An 18030-nucleotide genomic window follows, 5' to 3' on the forward strand; every position below is an offset into this window, starting at 1 on the left:
ATCCTCCCACTATGACTAGTCGGGAAAGCGTACGGTTCATTAAACTACAGATTACATAAATTCATTAACTTCACAGGGTGGTGAAAGTGCACGGTAATTAGCTTGATGTTACTTTCCAATAAATATCTAGGGTCTTATTCTGGTGACATGATAGTCAATGCTTGGCTGCTGTTTGAAAAATAAAGTCTCACTCTTTAGTCCACATCTCATGTAGCCTATATGTGCACTCCAGCCAACAATAACAAGTGGGCACACGCTATATAAGGCATTTTGTTTTGCAACAATCAGTGAGGTTAAATGTGATAAGGAAAAGCTAGTTCAACGAGTTTCGATACATAGGAATTTAAATGCAAAATGCATTTTTATTTGCACTACATCACTCACAGCCTTTTATTTGCAACAAGTCAATTGGATGGAAAAATCTTTGGTGGGAAAAAGCATATGAATTATGCAGATAAAAATATTTGCATGAAAGTCTGTCGCCAATTGGATGGAAACCTAGCTATTGGTGTACATTTTCTTGAGGATAGACATATGGGTCCAGACAGTTGAGTAAGATGTTCTCAGGGTTGTACTTTAAAGTAAAAAAGTAACATATGAAGGCTCAAAAATATATTTTTAATTTTTTCCTTTTATTTTTTCATCTGCTTTTGTGGGATCATGGATTCATACAAATCACTTGGGGGGGAAATGTTATAAAACCTAAACAACTTAGCCCCTATTAACAACCCCCAAAAAAACAACCCAGGTTGAATTAACACACCGATAGAGATTTAAGAAAAAGAAATATTTGAACATAACTATGCCATCTCTGCCTCACTCGCAAAGGGATTGTAATCAGTCAGACAAGTACTTGACAGAGCAGAACGTCAGATTAAAGTTCCGGTTGGGGGAGAGCGTGAATGTCAAGGGACAGTGAGCACAGTTCTCAGTTTGGTACCGAGGGACGGGTTTGAAATAATTATTTTGTGGTGTGGACCTAGTCCTGGGGGTTCAAATACTGAAGAAACAAAACCCTACTTAACCCATAAAACAGAGTTCGTTATGCCTACAGTGCTCCGTTGTGGTTTCTAACAGGGCAGCAGCTCATTACAGTATCATTCACACAAACAGGGAAGGGGTTTGTTGCGCGCGCATATATATATATAAAAAAAAAAAAACAGGAACTTAAAAATGGCAAAGCCCCGCTTAGTACTCGTCTGCCTGGGTCTCCACCTTGTAGCCGTTCTCATTGGAAACGTAGCCCTCCCCCGACTGCACCGACTCCTGGTCCACCATCAACCCATCCTGGCTGTTCTCCTCTGGCTGGGGCGGCGCGTCGCCCGCCTCCCCGTTACCCACGTCGTCCTGCTCGGCCGAGGGGAGCAGGAGAGAGCCATGCCGGTCCTCCCTGCGCTCCCCGCCACCCCGCTCCCTGTCCCTCTTATGCTCCCTGTCCTTTTCCCTGTCCCCCCTGTGCCTCTCCCGGTCCCTCTCCCGGTCCTTGTCCCTGTGGCTGCGCCTCCGGTCACGGTCCCGCTCCCTGTCCCTGTCTTTGTCGCGCTCCCTCCCGCCGCGCTCCTCTCCCACCTCTCCCCCTTCCTCACCCACACTAGGCTCTTCAGGCATCTTCTCTCCTCCCTCCCCCATCATACCGTCTCCAAGCCCCATGCCCTCATCCCCCTCGCCACCCTTGCCCCTCTCCCGGTCTCGCTTGCGCTCTCGGCTTCGGCTCCTCCTCTTCCTTTCACCCTTGTCTCTGCTCCTCTCCCTGCTATGACTGTCTCCCCCTGGTCCTCCTCCTCCCCGCTCCCTCTCTCGGTCTCTCCTCCTGCCACCCCCTATGCTCTCCTCTCCAGGCCCTGCCAGGCCCAGACCCCTGTCGCCCCTCTCCCTGGAGCGGGAGCTGCGCCTGCGTCTGTCCCGGGACCGGGACCGGCGTCTTTCGCCACCGCGCTCTTTCTCCCCCCCACGTTCACGCTCACGGCTGCGCTCTCTGCGCTCCCCTCTGGGCTCAGGTCCACGTTCACGCTCTCGTTCCCTGAGGTGAAGAGAAGGGCAAAAATAACAGTTAACTGACAAACCTCTACAGAAAATGTCAAGTCAGTCAAACCAAAATGTTCAATCCCAAGTCTACCGCTAGCCCATACCCTTTAGACTTGCATAGATCTAAAATAATTGGATCGAGGTAACTAAGGAAAATGGTAATAAATCCCCTTTGGTCCTGCCGTACATACCTACACTTACGCTACGGTCACAAGACGCAGGCCTCCTAATTGTCCCAAGAATTTCTAAGCAAACGGCTGGAGGTAGGGCTTTCTCCTATAGAGCTCCATTTTTATGGAATGGTCTGCCTACCCATGTGAGAGACGCAGACTCAGTCTCAACCTTTAAGTCTTTACTGAAGACTTATCTCTTCAGTAAGTCCTATGATTAAGTATAGCCTGGCCCAGGAGTGTGAAGGTGAACGGAAAGGCTGGAGCAACGAACCGCCCTTGCTGTCTCTGCCTTGCCGGTTCCCCTCTTTCCACTGGGATTCTCTGCCTCTAACCCTATTACAGGGGCTGAGTCACAGGCTTACTGGTGCTCTTCCATGCCGTCCATGGGAGGGGTGCGTCACTTGAGTGGGTTGAGTCACTGACGTGGTCTTCCTGTCTGGGTTGGCACCCCCCCCTTGGGTTGTGCCATGGCAGAGATCTTTGTGGGCTATACTCGGCCTTGTCTTAGGACGGTAAGTTGGTGGTTGTAGACATCCCTCTAGTGGTGTGGGGGCTGTGCTTTGGCAAAGTGGGTGGTGTTATATCCTGCCTGTTTGGCCCTGCCCGGGGGTATCATCGGATGGGGCCACAGTGTCTTCTGATCCCTCCTGTCTCAGCCTCCAGTATTTATGCTGCAGTAGTTTATGTGTCGGGGAGCTAGGGTCAGTCTTTTACATCTGGAGTATTTCTCGTCTTATCCGGTGTCCTGTGTGAATTTAAATATGCTCTCTCTAATTCTCTCTTTCTCTCGGAGGACCTGAGCCCTAGGACCATGCCTCAGGACTACCTGGCATGATGACTCCTTGCTGTCCCCAGTCCACCTGGCCATGCTGCTGCTCCAGTTTCAACTGTTCTGCCTGCGGCTATGGAACCCTGACCTGTTCACTGGACGTGCTTGTTGCACCCTCGACAACTACTATGATTATTATTATTTGACCATGCTGGTCATTTATGAACATTTTGACATCTTGACCATGTTCTGTTATAATATCCACCCGGCACAGCCAGAAGAGGACTGGCCACCCCTCATAGCCTGGTTCCTCTCTAGGTTTCTTCCTAGGTTTTTGGCAATTCTAGGGAGTTTTTCCTAGGGAGTTTTTCCTAGCCACCGTGCTTCTTTCACATGCATTGCTTGCCGTTTGGGGTTTTAGGCTGGGTTTCTGTACAGCACTTTGAGATTTCAGCTGATGTACGAAGGGCTATATAAATAAATTAGATTTGATTTGGCCTTCAGATAATTTTTCTATATTGCTACAGCTATTCAATTCTTTCAGGTCTAATGGGTAGGGCCTATTTAGAATAGGGTGACATAACCCTCCCTTAGTGGACCACCCCAAGGGCCCAGTGTCGTTACTCACCCTCCAATTGTGGGGTGGTCATCGTAACGCGAGGTGTCATCTCTTCCAGAGTGCTTGATATTGACGTCAGCCCCACCTCTCCTTGTCCCACCAAGACCACCGCCTGGTTGGGGATACATTCATTTCTTGTCTATGATTTGTATTTAAAACTGACTAATATTAAAAGGGATTCATAAAATGGCCTATGCCAAGAGAATCTGTTAATTATACACCGTCACAGAGATCATGTGCAGTTCCTCACCTAGCCTGCGGGGATGCCATCCCTTCACAGTGCGACCTCTCTCAACATCCACCAGCACTCTCCTTCCATCGATCTTCTTCCCGTCTGCATGCTTGTAGGCAGCTGGAGGAAGGGGGGGGGGTGATGATGAGAGAAAGGTAGAGAAGGGTAAGATGGAGCTCTGCGGTTTCAAAGGTAAGGTTAACAAAGAGTGCATGAATATACTGACCAGGAGCAGGTGAGGTAGTGTGGAGCTGCTCTCTGGGCAGACAGACCATGTAGTAGACCTTTTTCCACCACTAAATGCTGCATTTACCTGCACATCTACCTTTTTTGAAGATGTACCACAGTAAGTATTTTGTTGTGCAAGCACTTTACTTCAGTAAATCTTTATTTTGAAAAACGTTAGAGGGATAAAGAAATGCATTCTAGCCGCAAATTACAAGTGAGCCGGTATAGCAGATGGAAAAGCTTTTTGTGAACTATGCATTAATTATTAAAATCTCAAAACATTCAACTTTATTATATCAAGTGTTATATAATATATTCAAACAAAACATTGAAGTTTGGCCTATAATGATTGCTGTTTCATGTGGTTTCTGTGGCGCACCAGAGACCAAAAGTGAAACGCCGCTTAAAATAATTTAAATCTTACTTAGGTCAAGTGACCACACTGTCGAAGAGTCAACCTCTTACTATTGCATGGCTCATTTTTACCTTGAAGCTAAAGGTCATAGCTTCGACCAGGGGTACTCAACTCTTAACCTACGTGGTCCGGAGCCTGCTGCTTTTCTGTTCTGCCTGATAATTGCAAACCTGGTGTCCCAGGTCTAAATCAGTCCCTAATTAGAGAGGAACAATTGGGGGTTGGTGCAGTGGAACTGGCTTCGAGGTCCAGAGTTGAGTTTGAGGAGATTAGACCATCAACAGTCTTGACTTTGCCCACGACTATAAGCTAAATTAATACATCTAAGGAAGCAAGCAAAAATGCTCAATATAAATTATATGCATACCAATAAATTATAGTGTTACGCATGAAAGGCTCAGGTAGCTTAAGCTAAGATTTTTTACCAACAACTACGCATTTAAATTGCTCCATAGCAATTTTGAAAATACCCAGCTTTATTACTGAATATTGCGTGTCCCTAGTGGTTAGCCTAGAGTTTGAGCGTTGGGCCAGTAACCGAAAGTTTGCTGGTTCAAATCCATGCAGACTAGGTGAAAAATCTGTCAATGTGCCCTTGAGCAAAGCACTCAACCCTAATTGCTCCTGTAAGTCACTCTGGATAAGAGCGTCTGCTAAATGAATTAAATGTAAACGAGTAGTCCAAGCAGTTGACAGTACTTTGATGTGGAGTGCGTTTGAGAGCCTGTTGTGAAGTGCTCGTGCACTTTAAATAAATCAGCTGACAGTAATTCATATAGCAACATACTATATTACCCAACCTGACAAATTTATGAGAAATACATTTGTGCATGTTCACCCAATTGTCACATCTACAACCTCTTACCCAGAAGGAACAGCGAATCACCCCAACCGGACAAACAGCCATCCACTCCACTTACCAAAGCACGTCTAGCCACTTATAGGTGGAATTGGTGATTTTATACCAGTAGCTTGGTTTCCACCCAATTGGCGCCAGATTTTAATGCAAATATTCTCAAATCCGCATGAAAAAAAGCGAATTTTCCCACCAAACTGAATTGTTGCAGTTAAAAATCAATGCGTGTTGACGAAGTTCATGGTATTTATAAAAATAAAAAATAAAACCATGTTTTACGTTTAACAACCAATTGTCACAAACTGGCGTTTAATATTAAATGTGCCTACGCTGGTCTTGGCGTGTGCTTTAGCCAACAGCTCGCATATACAGTACGGGTAGGCTAGTCTACAGATAATGGATGAGAGAATATTTCGTCAAACGGCAGTCAAGCATCATGTCACCAGCATAAGAACATCAACATTTATTGGAAAGGAAAATCAAGCTCATCGCAGTGCACTTTCATCACCCTGTGATATTCATCATACATATATTTGATCTGTAGCCTATTAAACTGCATGATTTCCCGAGTCGTAGTGGGATAGTCGCTTGACTCCAAGTTTACTTCGACAAGACTAATTACTATCAATATTTGCCCCCAAAAGCATTTACACCGCTACTTCACGCAATTAATTTTACAAAGATCCCACCTTGTCAAACTCTGCATTTACAAAATTGTACCGAAACGTCATGTTTCCATCACAGCTGTCGTGATTTGTTTTAATACGGTACTTTTCAAAAACTGGATGGAAACGTGGTTAGTGACAAACCAGGTGGATACTGCCCTGCAAATGACACCTTAGCACGTCCTGCAATAGCCATCCTCACTGGCACGACCATTCCTGGTGTTCTTAACCCCGGTTCAGTGAGACATAAAATACCAGTGACACATTGGTTTGAGTTTGAATATGTACTCAAATTGCCAGAATACACAACCTTGTATGGCAATGCTGCTTATTACACAAACATATCTTCTTACCCAATACATGTTGTGCTTCAGACTATAGTGAGGCTAATGTAAACTAGGTTGCCTTACATACAACCTCTGACCTTGTAATACTTGTCTGGAGGGGGAGATATATTGGAGGGGATTATCGCAATATGAGAATATGTGTCAAGTTATATACACATACCTTAGTGGAGGCTTTATGGGCTGCTGTGTTTGTTTTAACCAACTATCTTACCACCGCCTGGACACGAGCGCAGTGTCGGACTCAGAACCTCCGGGAGCATAGGGCTTCCAGTTGCAAGCCAAATTGGCAGGCTCCTGCCACTGCCAGATTTCCCACCACATAGTCTGCAGCTTCTGAGTCAAACTCAGAACACACACACACACACACACAAATATATACTCCCTTGGCCCAGACAGTCTTGGGATCAGTCTCTTATGACCGAAGAACTCGGCAGGATCCATGATGACCCATCCTGGCCTCTACACTGGTCTGCTCTGCTGTGGTAGACGATCCAATGGGAAACGGCAGAGGACTCTTTCCTCTTTATATCCAATTAGAGGGCCTTACCAGAACCACTCGCTTTTATAGCAAGAGGGCCTTACCAGAACCCCCTCTAGATCATAGCAAATTAATACTGTACTTTCATGACACCTCACAGGTTTATACTACCAGGGGGCCTTACCACAACCCCTCACTAATCTAACCAATCCGGGTTTGTCTTACCACAAACCATAACCTTCTCAACCAATCAGAGAGGACTTCACTCAAAGGGGGGGGTTGCTTTAACTCAACCCCAAAAACTCCTCAAACAAGGCCTAAATACAATCTTACTATATAAGCACACATGGTGCATATCAAAACGTTTTTTTTTTAAAGAAACAAAGGTATGCATCTAGAGAAAATTAGATAAGTGTTTGGTGTAGGCTAGAATAAATGTAGGCTAGTTCGAGTGGTGACATGTTTCCTTACTTGACTGGTTCTATTAGCTGTATACACCGGATCCTTACAATCAGCTGTGGTAAAGAGATCTGGGGGTGAGATGACTGCCATGTCTGAATGAGCTATCGCTATGCTCGTCGACGTCTGCTCTTGCCTAGTTATATAGTAGGGACAAAGCTACATATGTGCATAAGTATGTGCCTTCCTGTAAAAGTGTTGAGTCCCCTCGTAAGCCTATTCTATTAAAGCCAGCTCGACGCACACAAGAAAGGACCTTAACTGACAATGCAAGGTGATTTCGTTTTGGGCGTGTGGTCTTTTTGATGCAATGTTATGCAAAAGATTGTCCTTTTCTTAATGATTATGCAACTTGATAAAATGCTGTTTCAGACAACTAAAATAGTAAAAGCAGGCCTATATGTAAGTGTTAAAAGGGATACATCGGAGGTGGCTTTAACACAAAAGGAAAACTCAAAAGGCACCCATTAACTGACTAATGGCCTGGGGGTGCGTTCAATGGTCAAAGCACCAGCTCCGTCTTATCAATGTCAGTATTGTTCAAGCAACATTTAAGCAGCTTTTAAAAAACAAAAAGTGCTTTGCCCATTGAACGTAGCTCCTCTTCCCTAAATAGGAGGATGGAGGGTGGAAAGAAAGCTTACCCATCATACAAACCCATCATACCAACCATATACTGAGCTGTGGTAGTAGGGTGTAGATGTATCATAACCATCATCATCTGCAAGCCAGCTCTGGCCAATAGCCATCACAGATAGGCGGCTGCAGTGGCAATGAGAACAACAAACAGTTAATACACTGCAGAGCCAGCATAGACATCCCCTCACAAGTCAACCCTCACCTGTCAACCCTCACCTGAGTCACATCATACCAAGTGTGGGCAACCTTGGTCCTGGGGAACACTATTTCCTGCCTGTTCATTGCACCCTGGGTGCATGACCCTAAGTGTTCCAGCAATGAATCAGCGGCCAAGTTCCAGGCCAGCTACACTGCAGTCGCGCTGTGCGGACTTGCCTCATCACCAACTAGCAGTCAGGCGTCAGATTCTTATTTTATATGATTTTTAGCTGACATGTAAAACACCTACACAGGTGTTGTGAGATCTGGCAAGTGACTGCAATGTAGTCAGCCTGGAAGATGGCCAATAAATAGCAATCTTAGAGAGCAATTGATTTACACCTGGAACACCCGTCTGCCTGATAATTTGTTTAAATTCGATCAATGAGAATGCCAGCGGGCATGGTAGCTCGCCAGGACCAGGGTGGAGGACCACTTACGAGCTGATAGAAATGGCCTAGTGTCACAAAAGCACAGATGAGGGTACCCAAGTTAACCAGACAAGTTGGGGGGGGGGGGGGGGGGGGGGGGGGGGAGTACTAGCCTGTTGGTGACCTGTAGCTTACCGTTGGTTGTCCAACCAGGAAACCTACCTGTTCCACAGATGACTTAACACTCCTAACTATTACAGGCCTAACCTACAGCAAGCAAAGACATTCAAGGTGACCAGAAGAACAAGGCTTAGAAGTTGTTTATACATACAAAACATAGGCCAAACCTTCCCACCAAATGGCACCGCCACATACAAGTGTCAGGGCTGGACTAACTGCACTCACTCAGACAAGTGCAGTACAGAAACCGTTTCGCAGCCTTGAGTTAGTCAAGAGGTCATCATGCGCCACACAAGACAGACATCACACAACTCACTCAGCACCTTGTTTCCCCTAATTAATAACATATCGCCATTCTAAACTCAGTTATAAAAAAATAAAAAGGATGGATGATTTTGGGGACCCTTGTGTTCAGAGTTTAAATCTTTAACTTGTATGGACTGTGGGTCCATATTTTTAACCCCCTTGCCAATAGGCTTGGGCAGTATACCGTATACCGGGGTATTTGGAAAAAGACACGGGATGGTTTTTCCATACCGTCAACACCGTTAAACTATTTCTTTGAGGTTTATTAATAAATTTGATTTGTAGCTACTTAAGTATATACCCACAATCAACTTGTGCAATACGTTAGGAGATAAAGAACAGAGTTCTTCATTTCACCCATCACATTATTATGAAGCTTACAGTAGTCCCCAGTCATGTTGTGTTTGTACACAGGCACACAACTACGAGAGAGACCGGAGCCAAGGGTGTCACTCACTGTTGTGCAGCATGCGCCAGGTGATTTAATTACAGTATGGGAAGTCAAAAAGTTAACTGTCTAAAGTGTGCCAACTTCTGCATTTGGTTTGCTAATTTAGTAGCTAGTTAGCCAACTAGCTAACTGGTTAGCTTCTTCAAAATCAAGCATTCACTTGGTAAAAGCAGAGAATAACCTCCTGGATCAAGAGCCTTGCTGGCAAATATTGGTTTTGTGCTTGTAGCAAACAATCATTTGAGTTACAAAATGTTAGCAATGGCGGTATTACTGAATATCCCAGTATGACACAAGGTCGGTATGAAGGTATGACAATCTGGATACCGCCCAAGCCTACTTTCCAGCTAGTGCTCCTTCTCTGACCCTTTTCATACCATTGTGCCAATCCAAACCATACTCTGCTGGCTTGGATACTTTCCATTCAACATGTCCTCGCAGCTTAATCAGGCCAGCGCAGTACAGCTCGGTGTGGCTCAGCAGTGTGAACAGTTTATTTTTACATTTGGCATATATTAAGAGTGGGCCTAGGACTATGGATAAATGTGAAACCATCACTCATCCTGGCCCTTCAAAGGGAAATCGCACCAAGGACAGCATAAGCTGCTAGTGCGGTACAGAAAATAGCAACATTTTAAAAACAGCCTAGTCAGTTTGCTCCATAAAAGGTGCTATTCAGTCAAGAGGGTTCCCCCTGCACTGGGCAAGAGAACAAGGTGCTGATGTTAACTAATAGTCAGCAACAGCAACTGGTACAACTTGTATAGCTATAGTGAAAGTACAACCATTTGTAAGGTCGCAAAAGTGATCTAGTGCATTTCTTTCAGAACCTTTCTTTTCGGTCCTTCAAAAAAAAAATTTGAAAAAAAATATCCTACCCACGTACCCTCCCAGCATTCAGACTCCCATTTGAGATGAGGTGGGTTATGAGGGGTTTGGTCTCTCATGGTACTCACAGTGCATGTCTCTCTCGTGCTCGTACTCTATGAAGGCGTAGCCTCTGGGCTTTCCTGACCGCTTGTTGTAGACGATGTAGATCTGGAAGAGAGCGACTATAATAACGCTAGCTGAACAAGCTGGGGGGGGGGGGCAGAGGACCAATTGCCACTAACAAATGTCCCATAAGTTGTATTATAAAACCAAAGGGTGGTTTAGGAGACAAAGACTAAACTTACCCGTTTGATGGGTCCGTAGACCTCAAACTCACGGCGAAGCTTGGATTCCGTGGTGTCATAATTCTGCAGCAATGATAACAGTTAACATCAACCCCATCAGAACTTGGTGGGAAACCCCTTTTCAAATCAAATTTTATTTGTCACATGTGCAAAATACAGTGTAGACTTTGACAGCCTGGTCTTAGAGTTGTCTTCAGAACACACTTCTGGGCTTCATACCATACAAAAAAAATGAAAGTTATGCTTCAAGAAGTGGCTGCCTGGTTTTCATTGCGGAGTATGTATGCTTCATTTGTTATTAATCACTACCCGGCTTTAGTATCAGTGGCCAAGACAGGATGGAAGAGAAGGTAAAGATGCCATGGAACATGGAAGGTAGCCTGTATAATGCACACTTACCACACGAGCCACAAACAGGGTCTTGAAGGCATCCCCCTGAGCATTGGGGTCATTGTGTGGATCCCCTAAAAGGCAGAAGAAAATATTACAACCCGACTTCCATCAACTTTCAGTAAATCCTATGAAGGTCACGAAAGCACATCCATGTCAACAACTTACAGAGCTTCAGTTCTGTCTCCACAACCGTCTGTCTCCTCTCGATCTTCTCCCTCCTCTGTAAAACAGAAACAGGTTAGCTAGGTCCCTCAGACTCAGAACCTAAATGGTTACAGTACTTGTACATTAGAGCCATGTACTTGGACACCCCACTGAAGATTTCCAGTTATCCAATCTTATTCAGATATGCATTGAGGTTGACAAAAAAAAGTGGAAAGAAATGGCCACAAAGGGAAGTGAACCCTCTTCCAATTGTCTCACCTTTCTCTCCAACCTCTCATCACGAGTTTCTGCCCTAGTGGGAGGAGGGGCATCTCTGGGGTCCTATCAAAACAGTCCAAAAGTTAAAAGGGCCAAAGGCATTTAATCAAATAATATACCAAATAGCCAACTATCCATCTCATTCACAAAGAGTTTAATTTCACAAGAGCTAGGAAGGTTTGCCTTACCTCAAAGTGCCTGATGAAGGGAGCGATGCCACAGTATGGCTGGTTGTGGTGTTTTTCATGGGGAAGCTTCTCCAACTGGGTCAGAAATGGTATGGGGTCCCGGGGCGCAAATAGGGCCAGCAGATTGGGGGGTAAAAACTGGGTCATCTTTCACCTGCAGCGAGAAAAATAGATGTTTAGTTCACAAACAACAGAGTTACTAATAATATGCAGAAGTAGAGTTGCATCAGTGTTGCCATTAAACAATGTGGACAGAGCCACAAAGGCTTGGAAGACCATTGTGATAACCATGCGCAGCTCAATTTCTTCTGCAAAGGTAAGGCAACATCTTACTTTCATGTGTGGAACTAGCTTCGAAGCTAGTGTCTATGAGAACTGATCAATGTTACCAAACAAAGCTCAATCTTCCCTTACCTGGAGGCTTCAAGGAAAATGAAGGCTGGAAGTCACATTTACAAGGATAGCTAGCTAGCTGGAATAGTGAATGCTTTAGGCTGATTGCTTGTTATACATATACACAAAAATATAAAAAGCAAAAATGTAAGATTTTACTGAGTTAGTTCATATTAAGGAAAGTCAAACAATTGAAATAAACGCATTAGGCTGTAATCTATGGATTTCACAACTAGGAATACAGATGTAGCCGTTAGTCAGAGATACGTTTTTGAAGGGTTTGGAGGGTAAGGGCGTGGATCAGAAAACCAGTCAGTATCTGGTGTGACCACAATTTGCCTCATGCAGCGTGACATTTCCTTTGCATTGAGTTGATCAGGCTGTTGATTGTGGCCTGTGGAATGTTGTCCCACTCTTCAATGGCTGTGCGAAGTTGCTGGATAATGGGGGGAACTGGAACACCTTCGTACACGTCGATCCAGAGCATCCCAAATATGCTCAATGGGTGACATGTCAGGTGAGTATGCAGGCCACGGAAGAACTGGGACATTGTCAGCTTCTAGGAATTGTGTACAGATCCTTGTGACATGGGCTGTGCATTATCATGCCGAAACATGAGGTGATGGATGAATGGCACGACAACGGGCCTCAAGATCGTCACGGTATCTGTGCATTAAAATAGCCATCGATAAAATGCAATTGTGTTAGTCGTCTGTAGCGAATGCCTGCTCCTAACGTAAACCCACAACTACCCCCCCCCTTAGGACCATCTGGCATAACTTCCAGAATATTCTATAAGTTAAGATATGAGAAGATGCCAGACAAACCCTAGGAACTATGCCTATGTAACGTGTCTAAGTAGTATATAGGATCGAATGGGACAGCACATGTTGCACGCACACACGTTCAGTATAGTTAGCAGCCAACTAAACGCAACTCCACGATTTAGGAAAGAGTTCAGCTGCGACTAGTGGGTGGACTGGAGCCCCAGACATCGCATAAAATGTTATCAACCAACTAATTTCACCACCCAAAGAATAGCCACAATTGTTGTCTGACAATGAAGTTGTCCAGGAGTTGTGATGACGCGAAAGCATGCTGCTGCTAAAATCAGATTAATCTCCTTCATTGGAGGAGTACATACACACAAGTATGTGAACACTCCTTCAAATTAGTGGTTTCGGCTATTTCAGCCACACCCGTTGCAGGCAAGTGTATAAATCGTGCACACAGCCATGCATGCAATCTCTATAGACAAACATTGGCAGTAGAATGGCCTTACTGAAGAGTTCAGTGACTTAACGTGGCACCATCATAGGATGCCCACCTTTCCAACAAGTCAGTGTGGCAAATTCCTGCCCTGCTAGAGCTGTCCCGGTCAACTGTAAGTGCTGTTCATGTTAAGTGGATAGGGGTTCTTGCAGATGCAGGAATGCCCATATGCAGGAACGACCCGAATTTCGGGACGCACTTGCACCCTTCTCTAGACTAAAACGAACAACAATGTCACAAAATGTAATCATAATATGCGCACGAACTGTTCCAAACAGTTTCGGATGAGGACGCCTTTAGAGCTAGTTGTCTGGCTTCCGACTAGACACCTCAGTGTTAGGCTAACGTTAGCTAACAACGCAGTCAAACAATGGACCACCCTGGCTAACGTTGGCTAGCCAATCCACCAAAGCATTTAAGTTAGTTAATTGCAGTTAGACCAGACACCTAAAACGAAATATGGTACAAATATGATACATTTTAACAGGTCTATTTTAGTTAACGTTACATATTCCAGTCTACCAAATCGCTAACTACTGTCCACCATAGCATAGGCCTCGTGTCGCCACTCAGGGGCACTACACATTTCTAGCCTACTCACCTCAACTCTTCATTCAATCCCTTTAAAACTCCGAGAGCCCGAATCAGGCAACGTGGAATAAGAGCGTGCGCTCTATTAGTTCAAAGCAAGATGTTTTCCCACAAATGAATATACTTCAGCAACCGAGAGATACAAAGGCTTCAGCTTGGTTAGCTTCTTGCCAGGGGGTGAAACGATTTGTCCTCAACTTAAAATGGCGGTACGCCGTAAAAGGACGACAATGTCGCAACAGTTCCTCTAATGTTTCACGACACTTTGGGCTAATTTACGTGATACCTGGTTTCTCAGAGAGGAAGGGGAAGAGAGAGGCCCAACTCGGGGGAAAGTATGTCTCCCTCCAGCAGGTGGTGTTTTTTCGTTGTTTCGCCCATCAAGCAAGGAGTTTTTGTATGGAGGTCAATGAGAGTGTCGAATTTGGTCAACAATAAAAAAATAATGGCTTATTTTCTACCTGAGGTTTATTTGATCTAATAGATGTTTCGTAATGCTTAAGTTGTTACGAGTGTACTGATAATAAGTAGGACACGTAACATCCTGACAACTTTGAGAAAAAACACTTTATATCGGGGTTGTCTCGAGATGGATATGCATATTCATGGTATGAGGCTAGTAGCATAGCATCTCTCTCCATTAAATACAGGCGGCTGATGTCAACAGCCCTCATCGAATTAAAAATTGTCAAAGACTTGCTCCAGCCTACCTTTTTTTTACGGTCAGATGCCAAGCAGTTGTCATACCAGGCGGTGATGCAACCGGTAAGGATGCTCTCAGTGGTGCAGCTGTAGAACTTTTTTGGGATCTGGGGACCCATGCCAAATCTTTTCAGTTTCCTGAGGGGCAATAGGCATTGTCGTGCCCTCTTCACGACTGTCTTGATGTGTTTGGACCATGATAGTTTGTTGGTGATGTGGACACCAAGGAACTTGAAGCTCTCAACCCGCTCCACATCAGCCCCATCGATGTGAATGGGGGCATGTCCAGACCTCCTTTTCCTGTTGTCCACGATCAGCTCCTTTCTCTTGCTCGCGTTGAGGGAGAGGTTGTTATCCTGGCACCACATTGCCAGGTCTCTGACCTCCTCCCTATAGGGTATCTCATTGTTGTCGGTGATAAGGCCAACCACTGTCATGTCGTCAGCAAACTTAATGATAGTCTTGGAGTAGTGCTTGGCCACGCAGTCGTGGGTGAACAGGGAGTACAGGAGGGGACTAAGCACACACCCCTGAGGGGCCCCCGTGTTGAGGATCAGCATGGCGGATGTGTTGTTGCCTACCCTTATCACCTGGGTGCGGCCCATCAGGAAGTCCAGGATGCAGTTGCAGAGGGAAGTGTTCAGTCCCAGGGTCCTTAGCTTAGTGAGCTTTGTGGGCACTATGCTGTTGAACACTGAGCTGTAGTCAATGAACAGCATTATCACATAGGTATTCCTTTTGTCCAGGTGAGAAAGGGCAGTGTTGAGTGCAATTGAGATTGTGTCATTTGTGGATCTGTTGGGGAGGTTTTGCGAATTATAGTGGGTCTAGGGTTTCTGGGATGATGGTGATGATGTGAGCCATGACCAGCCTTTCAAAGCACTTCATGGCTACAGATGTGAGCGCTACAGAGCGGTAGTCATTTAGGCAGGTTACCTTGGCGTTCTCGAGCACAGGGACTATGGTGGTCTGTTTGAAACATGTAGCTATTACAGACTTGGTCAGGGAGAGGTTGAAAATGTCAGTCAAGACACTTTCCAGTTGGTCCATGCATGCTCTGAGTACACGTCCTGGTAATCCGTCTGGCCCCGCGGCCTTGTGAATGTTGACCTTTTTAAAGGTATTACTCACATCAGCTATGGAGAGAGTAATAACACAGTCGTCCGGAACAGCTGGTGCTCTCATGCATGCTTCAGTGTTGCTTGCCTCGAAGCGAGCATAAAAGGCATTTAGCTCGTCTGGTAGGCTCGCGTCACTGGGCAGCTCACGGCTGGATTTCCCTTTGTAGTTCGCAATAGTTTGCAAGCCCTGCCACATCCGACGAACGTCAGAGCCGGTGTAGTAGGATTCAATATTAGTCCTGTATTGACGCTTATTGATGCCGTTTGATTGTTCCTCTAAGGTCATAGAGGGATTTCTTATAAGCGTCCGGATTAGTGTCCCGCTCCTTGAAAGCGGAAGCTCTAGCCTTTAGCTCGGTGCCGATGTTGCCTGTAATCCATGGCTTCTGGTTGGGATATGTACGTACGGTCACTGTGGGGACGATGTCATTGATGCACTTATTAATGAAGCCGGTGACTGAGGTGGTATACTCCTCAATGCCATCAGATGAATCAGATGAACATATTCCAGTCTGTGCTAGCAAAACAGTCCTATGGCCACATAGAGAAAATTCCTAATAAGATACTTTAGTCATCAAGACGTGATTTGCATCTCTGGCGGGTATCCCCCATTCAGAGGGCCGCTATAAGCCCTCGGCAGGCCGCTTTTGCATTTCTGGCATTTAGCCTCCACTCAGAGGACCGCTTATACGTCCTAGGCAAGCCATCCAGCCCGAGTTAATTTGAAAGACAATAGCCAGAAATTCTCTAATCTCAAATTCAGCCTGCCACCTTCCAGCTAACCACAGGCTACAAGCTGTTGTTGTTTTCTATAAACTTTAGCCTACATTTTTTGTGATTTAAATTTAATTTGATTTATTTTCCAATTTAAAAACAAAATAACCACACACAAGGAAACAATGCATTAACAATAATTGAGTTTGACACAAAAGTTATAATAATTTATAGTTTATAGCCATTAAAAGCTTACATCTTTTCATTAGTTTTATATACTAGGCTATATTTTCGAGACAATATCAACTATTCCTATCAACTGTTCCAGTTGCTTTCTTAAAGAGATGTCATTCCCTAAACCGCTTCAAACAGTGTTGATTACTGTCATTAAGGGTGAAATTGTCTATGGTCATGAAACCCATTCTATTCTATTGTATTGACACCATTAATACACAGCCTACATTTTCATTTAATAAAATGTAATACCATGGCCTGTTTATTGCTTCAAAATATGTTCAAATCGAATCCTCAGTCAGCGTACATATCCTGATTCCTGCTTACAAGCAAAAACTAAACCAGGTGGTAAGGGTAGGCAACAACACGTCTGCCACACTGATCCTCAACACAGGGGCACCTCAGGGGTGTGTACTTAGTCCCCCCCGTACTCCCTGTTCAGCCACGACTGCGTGGCCAAACACGACTCCAAAACCATCATTAAGTTTGCTGACAAAGAGGGCACGATAGCACCTTTTCCCCCTCAGGAGACTGAAAAGACATGTGTCCCCAGATCCTCAAAAAGTTCTACAGCTGCACCATCGAGAGCATCCTGACTGGTTGCGTCACCGCCTGGTATGGCAAATGCTCGGCATCTGATCATAAGGCGCTACAGAGGGTAGTGCGAATGGCCCAGTACATCACTAGGGCCAAGTTTCCTGCCATCCAGGACCTATATAATAGGTGGTGTCAGAGGAAAGCCCATAAAATTGTCAGACTCCAGTCACCCAAGTCATAGACTGTTTTCTCTGCTACTGTAAGGCAAAAGGTACCGGAGCGCCAAGTCTAGGACCAAAAGGCTCCTTAACAGCTTCTACCCCAAGCCATAAGACTGCTGAACAATTAATCAAATGGCCACTGCACTATTACATTGACCCCTCCCCCCATTTGTTTTGTACACTGCTGCTACTTGCTGTTTATTATCTAAGCATAGTCATTTCACCCCTACCAACATGTACAAATTATCTCAACTCAGCTGTACACCCGCACACTGACTCGGTACCGGTACTCCCTGTATATAGCCTTGTTATTGTTATGTTCTTGTGTTACTTTTTCTTCTTTTTTCATTTTCTTTTTTACTTTAGTTTAGTAGGTAAATATTTTCTTAACTCTTCTTGAACTGCACTGTTGGTTAAGGGTTTGTAAGTAAGCATTTCACGGTAAGGTTTACACTTGTTGTATTCGGCGCATGTGACAAATATACATAGGTTGCTACAGTCTATGATGTATACTCTCCTACAACTTTGCCAAAAGAGAGATGCATGCTACTTGCAGTAGGTGGCGGCACCTCTTAAACCCTCACAGAAGAAGATGGAAAGACCAACGTCATCAACAGGAAGTTAGTAACCATCCTCCCTCGAATGTGACTGTCTA

At 44.9% G+C, this 18030-nt stretch overlaps 1 protein-coding gene across 1 annotated transcript; it reads right to left on the reverse strand.

The window, feature by feature from the left end:
- Positions 1-555: 555 nt before the first annotated feature.
- snrnp70 (small nuclear ribonucleoprotein 70 (U1)) lies at positions 556-14063 on the reverse strand. The gene is made up of 10 exons (XM_029727029.1): positions 13857-14063; positions 11591-11744; positions 11403-11465; positions 11145-11199; positions 10986-11050; positions 10587-10649; positions 10368-10449; positions 3837-3938; positions 3596-3698; positions 556-2020 (listed from the first exon to the last, which is right to left on the reverse strand). The coding sequence occupies exons 2-10, from the start codon at positions 11735-11737 to the stop codon at positions 1189-1191; spliced, it is 1512 nt and encodes a 503-aa protein (XP_029582889.1). The 5' UTR covers positions 11738-11744; positions 13857-14063; the 3' UTR covers positions 556-1188.
- Positions 14064-18030: the final 3967 nt, after the last annotated feature.

This window comes from Salmo trutta, chromosome 32, assembly GCF_901001165.1.
Source record: "Salmo trutta chromosome 32, fSalTru1.1, whole genome shotgun sequence".
NCBI lineage: Eukaryota > Metazoa > Chordata > Actinopteri > Salmoniformes > Salmonidae > Salmo > Salmo trutta.